This window comes from Coregonus lavaretus, assembly GCF_964263955.1.
Source record: "Coregonus lavaretus genome assembly, contig: HAP1_SCAFFOLD_559, whole genome shotgun sequence".
NCBI classification, from domain to species: Eukaryota; Metazoa; Chordata; class Actinopteri; order Salmoniformes; family Salmonidae; genus Coregonus; species Coregonus lavaretus.
In genome coordinates this window covers 140,001-150,676 of record NW_028163104.1, presented here as the reverse complement: position 1 = coordinate 150,676, position 10,676 = coordinate 140,001, and the positions used below count along the sequence as shown (strand labels likewise).

At 47.1% G+C, this 10,676-nt stretch overlaps 1 protein-coding gene across 1 annotated transcript in view; it reads right to left on the bottom strand.

Annotated features, from left to right (window-relative positions):
• Window positions 1-930: 930 nt before the first annotated feature.
• Window positions 931-10,676, bottom strand: part of LOC311118480 (enoyl-CoA delta isomerase 1, mitochondrial-like) — a 19,402-nt gene continuing 9,656 nt past the window's right edge. The window contains exons 6-7 of the mRNA XM_084193272.1: window positions 10,499-10,676; window positions 931-2,180 (exon numbers count right to left, since the gene is read on the bottom strand). The exon at window positions 10,499-10,676 is cut by the window's right edge and continues 1 nt beyond it. Coding sequence (XP_084049398.1) covers window positions 2,014-2,180; window positions 10,499-10,676 — 345 coding nt within the window. The 3' untranslated portion in view covers window positions 931-2,013. The remainder of the gene's footprint in view (window positions 2,181-10,498) is intronic.

Below are 10,676 nucleotides of genomic sequence, written 5' to 3'. Positions count from 1 at the left end.
ACAAACAGCCTTCCCTCCCACTACCAGGCGTCCGCATGGTCCTAAAGTCTACCCTTTAATCCCCTAAACTGCATTTGCCTTCTAATCGGGATTGGAATGATTTTAGTAGCCTATTTTAAATTGTTGGTGTTGACCTTGGTAGAGTCGCCCAATGAACACCCTGAGTAAAAGTGTCTTACTGGTACCTCTCTACTCTCTCAGGCATTGGCTGTCAGCGACCACTACCCTGTTGAGGTGAAGCTGATTGGTTACGCCCCTGCTGCCTGAGCACGCCTCCAGGAAGTGTTCAGACGGTTCAGACACTCTCAAATTGCACCCTATTCGCTTTATAGTGCACTGGTCAAAAGTAGTGCACTATATAGGGAATAGGGTGCCAGTTGAGTGTCATCAACATGACCTGTTTCAATTAAACTCTAACTGTGCTCCTGTTTATTGTTTGTGTCCAACATTCAAGCTGAAACAAGTGCTTTATAAGAGATGGAAGAGCATATATGATTTGCAATGAATTCTATATTCCTTTTGGAGTTTCGTTCTGTAAGCCCCTCAGTAACAGCTGAGATTCCAGTGGAATGACATCAAATCCAACCAGATACACCTATTAAACACGTATGGCTACAGTTTGATCAATTAAACCCAGACCACCATTTGAAGGTTACAAGATTACTTCTCTAAAGCTTTTGTCTTTCCCAACAATCTAAAAAGGTGGCTTGGGGTGGTCTAGCGGTCCAAGCCGCTGCCTCTGGATCACATGAACAATGTACCGCTGCCAGCATGGGTTGGAATCCAGCCTAGTGCTCTTCCATCACTCTCCTCTCTCTATCCAATAAACAAAGACTTACAAATATACAGTATAATAGTATATACAGGGAAACCCCGCCCTAAACCAGTGACATCATGGAACATGAAACTCAACACACACATTCCATGGAAGGTATTGTAAAGATGTTTACTTGCAAACCAACAGTACAGGAAAATATCATACGAAAACAAACATTATGTTCACAGACAAAGGCAAGAGGACGATAACTGTACAATCACCGACATCGTAACAGTGCTGTGTGTTTCAGTCAAAACAGTCAAATGTTGTGGCAGGGGGAATAAGGCCAGGGGTGTGTTCATTAGGAACCAAACGGGCCAAAAACAGGGAGCGGACTCCCTGATTTTGTCCAATAAGAATCGCTTGTTTTCATTTTCTGTTGCACTACCTTTCGCTACGGTCTGCACTAACGAACACACCCCTCTGGTGTATTCAGTGACATTAAACGTTCTGAAGTTTGCAGACAGAAATAGAATGAAATAGTGACAAAATGTCCTATTATATATGACAGAAAATAATTTATTTTCTACACATTACATTTCTAATTCAACGTCCTGTAACGTTATATCCTCCTGAACAGACCCCGTGTTCAATCCAGCAATGGGTGGGAAAACCATATACTGTCAATCACACACTGAGCTGACCAATGGAAACTCTTTAAATGTGGAGGGGAGTGAGCTGTCATTGGGTGGATCCAGTCACTGTTCCCGCCCACTGTAAGAGTGACAAGGCTGGTTCCCTTCCCCCATAATTAATGGCTTGAGGCTGGGTAGTGTCCCAACTGGCATCCTATTCCCTACGTAGTGCACTACTTTAGACCAGGACCCATAGACCTCTATAGGGAAAAGGGTGCCAGTTGGGATGCAACCGGGGGGTGTCTCTCAATAGTGAAGGAGACGAGGAATCCACTTCAGACTATTGAGACTCACCCTCAGGTTACTTTCACACGTGTGCCTGGGCATCAGAAGGCATCCTCTTCAAGGATGGCTGTGTTCCAATAACCGTTCCTTAACTCCTGAAGGGTGCACTCGTTCCCCACAAATGTCCTCTCAAATCTATGAAGGGAAGTGAACAAGTTCACACGGGAGAAAGGAGAGATAATTGGGACGTAGCACCCTATTCCCTATACAGAGCCCTGATCAATAGCAGTGCAGTTAGAAGCCCTATGGGGAATAGGGTGCAGTTTGGGTCTCAGACTAGACCTTTCTACTCTTGAGCATCTCCAGGTACATGCGGAGGGACCTCTGGATGGAGTCTTTAGTGATGAAGCTCACAAAGTTGGTGATGTCAGCTTCCCTGTTGGACAGCAGCTTGTCAATGGTCTGTTTCCTCATCATGGACTTGGTGATCTGCCTGGCATGGTCTGGAGGGAGAGGAGAGGTGTATAGGTTAGTGTTAATATAATATACACTGCTCAAAAAAATAAAGGGAACACTTAAACAACACAATGTAACTCCAAGTCAATCACACTTCTGTGAAATCAAACTGTCCACTTAGGAAGCAACACTGATTGACAATAAATGTCACATGCTGTTGTGCAAATGGGATAGACAACAGGTGGAAATTATAGGCAATTAGCAAGACACCCCCAATAAAGAAGTGGTTCTGCAGGTGGTGACCACAGACCACTTCTCAGTTCCTATGCTTCCTGGCTGATGCTTTGGTCACTTTTGAATGCTGGCGGTGCTTTCACTCTAGTGGTAGCATGAGACGGAGTCTACAACCCACACAAGTGGCTCAGGTAGTGCAGCTCATCTAGGATGGCACATCAATGCGAGCTGTGGCAAGAAGGTTTGCTGTGTCTGTCAGCGTAGTGTCCAGAGCATGGAGGCGCTACCAGGAGACAGGCCAGTACATCAGGAGACGTGGAGGAGGCCGTAGGAGGGCAACAACCCAGCAGCAGGACCGCTACCTCCGCCTTTGTGCAAGGAGGAGCAGGAGGAGCACTGCCAAAGCCCTGAAAAATGACCTCCAGCAGGCCACAAATGTGCATGTGTCTGCTCAAACGGTCAGAAACAGACTCCATGAGGGTGGTATGAGGGCCCGACGTCCACAGGTGGGGGTTGTGCTTACAGCCCAACACTGTGCAGGACGTTTGGCATTTGCCAGAGAACACCAAGATTGGCAAATTCGCCACTGGCGCCCTGTGCTCTTCACAGATGAAAGCAGGTTCACACTGAGCACATGTGACAGACGTGACAGAGTCTGGAGACGCCGTGGAGAACGTTCTGCTGCCTGCAACATCCTCCAGCATGACCGGTTTGGCAGTGGGTCAGTCATGGTGTGGGGTGGCATTTCTTTGGGGGGCCGCACAGCCCTCCATGTGCTCGCCAGAGGTAGCCTGACTGCCATTAGGTACAGAGATGAGATCCTCAGACCCCTTGTGAGACCATATGCTGGTGCGGTTGGCCCTGGGTTCCTCCTAATGCAAGACAATGCTAGACCTCATGTGGCTGGAGTGTGTCAGCAGTTCCTGCAAGAGGAAGGCATTGATGCTATGGACTGGCCCGCCCGTTCCCCAGACCTGAATCCAATTGAGCACATCTGGGACATCATGTCTCGCTCCATCCACCAACGTCACGTTGCACCACAGACTGTCCAGGAGTTGGCGGATGCTTTAGTCCAGGTTTGGGAGGCGATCCCTCAGGAGACCATCCGCCACCTCATCAGGAGCATGCCCAGGCGTTGTAGGGAGGTCATACAGGCACGTGGAGGCCACACACACTACTGAGCCTCATTTTGACTTGTTTTAAGGACATTACATCAAAGTTGGATCAGCCTGTAGTGTGGTTTTCCACTTGAATTTTGAGGGTGACTCCAAATCCAGACCTCCATGGGTTGATACATTTGATTTCCATTGATAATTTTTGTGTGATTTTGTTGTCAGCACATTCAACTATGTAAAGAAAAAAGTATTTAATAAGATTATTTCAATAACACAATGATCTGTCTGTCTGGCATGGTCTGGACGGAGAGCAGAGATATAGGTTATATACAGGATCATGTATAGGTTAGTGTATATATAGGATAGTGTAAAGTTCACTGTATATATAGGATAATGTATAGGTCAGTGTATATATATACAATAATGTATAGGTTAGTGTATATAGGATAATGTATATATCCGTGTATATATAGGATAATTTATAGGTCAGTGTATATATATCTGCTGCCATCTGCTGCAGCCTGTCAACTATGCCTCTGCCTATCCCTGTTCTCTCCTCTCCGCACAGGCTACACAAACGCCTCACACCGCGTGGCTGCTGCCTCTCTAGCCTGGTGGTCCCTGCACGCACCACACACCTGGAGTTCCAGGTCTCAGGCAGCCTCTGGAACTGCCGTTCTGCCGCCAACAAGGCTGACTTCATCCCAGCCTATGCTACCCTCCAGTCCCTCGACTTCCTGGCGCTGACGGAAACATGGATTACCACTGAAAACACTGCTACTCCTACTGCTCTCTCCTCGTCTGACCATGTGTTCTCGCATACCCCGAGAGCATCTGGTCAGAGGGGTGGTGGCACAGGAATCCTCATCTCTCCCAAGTGGTCATTCTCAATTTTTCCCCTAACCCATCTGTCTATCTCCTCATTTGAATTCCACGCTGTCACAGTCACTAGCCCATTTAAGCTTAATATCCTTGTCATCTATCGCCCTCCAGGTTCCCTTGGAGAGTTCATCAATGAGCTTGACGCCTTGATAAGTTCCTTTCCTGAGGATGGCTCACCCTTCACAGTTTTGGGGGATTTCAACCTCCCTACGTCTACATTTGACTCATTTCTCTCTGCCTCCTTCTTTCCACTCCTCTCCTCTTTTGACCTCACCCTCTCACCATCCCCCCCCACTCACAAGGCAGGCAATACGCTTGACTTCATCTTTACTAGATGTTGCTCTTCTACTAATCTCACTGCAACTCCCCTCCATGTCTCCGACCACTACTTTGTATCCTTTTCTCTCTCGCTCTCCTCCAACACTACTCACTCTGCCCCTACACAGATGGTAACGCGCCGCCGCAACCTTCGCTCTCTCTCTCCCACTACTCTCTCCTCTTCCATCCTATCATCTCTTCCCTCTGCTCAATCCTTCTCCCTCCAATCTCCTGATTCTGCCTCCTCAACCCTCCTCTCCTCCCTTTCTGCATCCTTTGACTCCCTGTGTCCCCTATCCTCCCGGCCGGCTCGGTCCTCCCCTCCAGCTCCGTGGCTTGATGACTCATTGCGAGCTCACAGAACAGAGCTCCAGGCAGCGGAGCGGAAATGGAAGAAAACTAAACTCCCTGCCGACCTGGCATCTTTTCACTCCCTCCTCTCTACATTTTCTTCATCTGTTTCTGCTGCTAAGGCCACTTTCTACCACTCTAAATTCCAAGCATCTGCCTCTAACCCTAGGAAGCTCTTTGCCACATTCTCCTCACTGCTGAATCCCCCCCCCCCCCCCCCCTCTCTGTGGATGACTTTGTCAACCACTTTGAAAAGAAGGTTGACGACATCCGATCCTCGTTTGTTAAGTCTAATGACACTGCTGGTCCTGCTCACACTGCCCTACCCTATGCTTTGACTTCTTTCTCCCCTCTCTCTCCAGATAAAATCTTGCGACTAGTGACTGCAGGCCGCCCAACAACCTGCCCGCTTGACCCCATCCCCTCCTCTCTTCTCCAGACCATCTCCGGTGACCTTCTCCCCTACCTCACCTCGCTGATCAACTCATCCTTGACCGCTGGCCATGTCCCTTCCGTCTTCAAGAGAGCGAGAGTTGCACCCCTTCTCAAAAAACCAACACTCGATCCCACTGATGTCAACAACTACAGACCAGTATCCCTTCTTTCTTTTCTTTCCAAAACTATTGAGCGTGCCGTCTTTAGCCAACTCTCTTGCTATCTCTCTCAGAATGACCTTCTTGATCCAAACCAGTCAGGTTTCAGGACTGGTCATTCAACTGAGACTGCTCTTCTCTGTGTCACGGAGGCTCTCCGCACTGCTAAAGCTAACTCTCTCTCCTCTGCTCTTGTCCTTCTAGACCTGTCTGCTGCCTTTGATACAGTGAACCATCAGATCCTCCTCTCCACCCTCTCCGAGCTGGGCATCTCCGGCGCGGCTCACTCCTGGATTGCGTCCTACCTGACCGGTCGCTCCTACCAAGTGGCGTGGCGAGAAGCTGTCTCCGCACCACGTGCTCTCACCACTGGTGTCCCCCAGGGCTCAGTTCTAGGCCCTCTCCTTTTCTCCCTATACACCAAGTCACTTGGCTCTGTCATATCCTCACATGGCCTCTCCTATCATTGCTACGCTGACGATACACAACTAATCTTCTCCTTTCCCCCTTCTGATAACCAGGTGGCGAATCGCATCTCTGCATGTCTGGCCGACATATCAGTATGGATGACGGATCACCACCTCAAGCTGAACCCTGGCAAGACGGAGCTGCTCTTCCTCCCGGGGAAGGACTGCCCGTTCCATGATCTCGCCATCACGGTTGACAACTCCGTTGTGTCCTCCTCCCAGAGTGCGAAGAGCCTTGGCGTGACCCTGGACAACACCCTGTCGTTCTCCGCTAACATCAAGGCGGTGACCCGATCCTGCAGGTTCATGCTCTACAACATTCGGAGAGTACGACCCTGCCTTACACAGGAAGCGGCACAGGTCCTAATCCAGGCACTTGTCATCTCCCGTCTGGATTACTGCAACTCGCTGTTGGCTGGGCTCCCTGCCTGTGCCATTAAACCCCTACAACTCATCCAGAATGCCGCAGCCCGTCTGGTGTTCAACCTTCCCAAGTTCTCTCACGTCACCCCCCTCCTCCGCACACTCCACTGGCTTCCAGTTGAAGCTCGCATACAAGACCATGGTGCTTGCCTATGGAGCAGTGAGGGGAACGGCACCTCCGTACCTTCAGGCTCTGATCAGTCCCTACACCCAAACGAGGGCATTGCGTTCATCCACCTCTGGCCTGCTGGCTCCCCTTCCTCTGCGGAAGCATAGTTCCCGCTCAGCCCAGTCAAAACTGTTCGCTGCTCTGGCACCCCAATGGTGGAACAAGCTCCCTCACGACGCCAGGACAGCGGAGTCACTCACCACCTTCCGGAGACATTTGAAACCCCACCTCTTTAAGGAACACCTGGGATAGGATAAAGTAATCCTCCTACCCCCCCCCCCCCCCCAAAAAAAAATAAATAAATAAATAAAAAAGTATAATTGTAAAGTGGTTATCCCACTGGCTATAGGGTGAATGCACCAATTTGTAGTCGCTCTGGATAAGAGCGTCTGCTAAATGACGTAAATGTGCCCTTGAGCAAGGCACTTAACCCTAATTGCTCCTGTAAGTCGCTCTGGATAAGAGCGTCTGCTAAATGACTAAAATGTAAAATGTAAATGACAGCTTTGCACTCTCTTGGCATTCTCTCAACCAGCTTCACCTGGAATACTTTTCCAACAGTCTTGAAGGAGTTCCCACATATGCTGAGCACTTGTTGGCTGCTTTTCCTTCACTCTACGGTCTGACCTCATCCCAAACCATCTCAATTGGGTTGAGGTCAGGTGGTTGTGGAGGCCAGGTCATCTGATGCAGCACTCAATCACTCTCCTTCTTGGTAAAATAGCCCTTACATAGCCTGGAGGTGTGTTGGGTCATTGTCCTGTTGAAAAACAAATGATAGTCCCACTAAGCCGAAACCAGATGGGATGGCGTATCACTGCAGAATGCTGTGGTAGCCATGCTGGTTAAGTGTGCCTTGAATTCTAAATCAATCACAGACAGTGATTGCAGCAAAGCACCCCCACACCATAACACCTCCTCCTCCATGCTTTACGGTGGGAAATACACATGCGGAGATCATCCGTTCACCCACACCACGTCTCACAAAGACACAGCGGTTGGAACCACAAATCTCCAATTTGGACTCCAGACCAAAGGACACATTTCCACCGGTCTAATGTCCATTGCTCGTGTTTCTTGGCCCAATCCACTCTCTTCTTCTTATGGGTGTCCTTTAGTAATGGTTTCTTTGCAGCAATTCGACCATGAAGGCCTGATTCACACAGTTGATGTTGAGATGTTTCTGTTACTTGAACTCTGTGAAGCATTTATTTGGGCTGCAATTTCTGAGGCTGGTAACTCTAATGAACTTATCCTCTGCAGCAGAGGTAACTGGGTCTTCCATTCCTGTCCTCATGAGAGCCAGTTTCATCATAGCGCTTGATGGTTTTTGCGACTGCACTTGAAGAAACTTCCAAAGTTCTTGACATTTTCTGTATTGACTGACCTTCGTGTCTTAAAGTAATGATGGACTGTCGTTTCTCTTTGCTTATTTGAGCTGTTCTTGCCATAAATGGACTTGGTCTTTTACCAAATAGGGCTATCTTCTGTATACCACACCTACCTTGTCACAACACAACTGATTGGCTTAACTGCATTAAGAAGGAAAGAAATTACACAAATTCACTTTTAAGAAGGCACACCTGTTAATTTAAATGCAATCCAGGTAACTACCTCATGAAGCTGGTTGAGAGAACGCCAAGCGTGTGCAAAGCTGTCATCAAGGCAAAGGGTGGCTATTTGAAAAATCTAAAATATATTTTGATTTGTTTAACACTCTTTTGGTTACTACATTATTCCATATGTGTTATTTCATATTTTTGATGTCTTCACTATTATTCTACAATATTAAAAATAAAGAAAAACCCTTGAATGAGTAGGTGTGTCCAAACTTTTGACTGGTACCGTACACACACATATATACATACAGTGGGGGAAAAAAGTATTTAGTCAGCCACCAATTGTGCAAGTTCTCCCACTTAAAAAGATGAGAGAGGCCTGTAATTTTCATCATAGGTACACGTCAACTATGACAGATAAAATGAGGGAAAAAAATCCAGAAAATCACATTGTAGGATTTTTAATGAATTTATTTGCAAATGATGGTGGAAAATAAGTATTTGGTCAATAACAAAAGTTTCTCAATAGTTTGTTATATACCCTTTGTTGGCAATGACACAGGTCAAACGTTTTCTGTAAGTCTTCACAAGGTTTTCACACACTGTTGCTGGTATTTTGGCCCAGTCCTCCATGCAGATCTCCTCTAGAGCAGTGATGTTTTGGGGCTGTCGCTGGGCAACACGGACTTTCAACTCCCTCCAAAGATTTTCTATGGGGTTGAGATCTGGAGACTGGCTAGGCCACTCCAGGACCTTGAAATGCTTCTTACGAAGCCACTCCTTCGTTGCCCGGGCGGTGTGTTTGGGATCATTGTCATGCTGAAAGACCCAGCCACGTTTCATCTTCAATGCCCTTGCTGATGGAAGGAGGTTTTCACTCAAAATCTCACGATACATGGCCCCATTCATTCTTTTCTTTACACGGATCAGTCTTCCTGGTCCCTTTGCAGAAAAACAGCCCCAAAGCATGATGTTTCCACCCCCATGCTTCACATTAGGTATGGTGTTCTTTGGATGCAACTCAGCATTCTTTGTCCTCCAAACACGACGAGTTGAGTTTTTACCAAAAAGTTATATTTTGGTTTCATCTGACCATATGACATTCTCCCAATCCTCTTCTGGATCATCCAAATGCACTCTTCAGACGGGCCTGGACATGTACTGGCTTAAGCAGGGGAACACGTCTGGCACTGCAGGATTTGAGTCCCTGGCGGCGTAGTGTGTTACTGATGGTAGGCTTTGTTACTTTGGTCCCAGCTCTCTGCAGGTCAATCACTAGGTCCCCCCGTGTGGTTCTGGGATTTTTGCTCATCGTTCTTGTGATCATTTTGACCCCACGGGGTGAGATCTTGCGTGGAGCCCCAGATTGAGGGAGATTATCAGTGGTCTTGTATGTCTTCCATTTCCTAATAATTGCTCCCACAGTTGATTTCTTCAAACCAAGCTGCTTACCTATTGCAGATTCAGTCTTCCCAGCCTGGTGCAGGTCTACAATTTTGTTTCTGGTGTCCTTTGACAGCTCTTTGGTCTTGGCCATAATGGAGTTTGGAGTGTGACTGTTTGATGTTGTGGACAGGTGTCTTTTATACTGATAACAAGTTCAAACAGGTGCCATTAATACAGGTAACGAGTGGAGGACAGAGGAGCCTCTTAAAGAAGATGTTACAGGTCTGTGAGAGCCAGAAATCTTGCTTGTTTGTAGGTGACCAAATACTTATTTTACACCATAATTTGCAAATCAATTCATTAAAAATCCTACAATTGTGATTTTCTGGAGAAAAAAAAGCTCAATTTGTCTGTCATAGTTGACGTGTACCTATGATGAAAATTACAGGCCTCTCTCATCTTTTTAAGTGGGAGAACTTGCACAATTGGTGGCTGACTAAATACTTTTTTTCCCCACTGTGTATATATATATATACACATGATAATGTATATGTCAGTGTATATGCAGGATAATCTATAGGTTAGTTTATACATATATGATCATGTATAGATTAGTTTAAATACAGGATAACATATAGGTTAGTGTATATATAGGATAATGTTTAGATAGATAGTGAGATAGATTTTTTCACATCATGGACTGGAAGAGAGATCTAGGATAATGTATATAGATAGTTATGTTCTATAAGATACTGTCTGGCATGGTCTGGGGGCAGGAGAAAGATATCTAGGATGATAAACTGTGTGTGTGTGTGAGATGGAGTGTTCTGACCTGGTATAGCCAGTGTGTGAGATGGAGTGTTCTGACCTGGTATAGCCAGCCACTTGGACATGGTGTCCTGTGCAGTGGAGAGGACCTGGTCCTGAGGTACGAGCCGGTCCACCAGGCCGATCTTCAGGGCCTCAGGAGCGCTGTACAACTGACCCAGCTCCAACGACAGCTCCGCTGTCCGGTTACCAACCGTGTTCACCAACGTGTCCTTAAA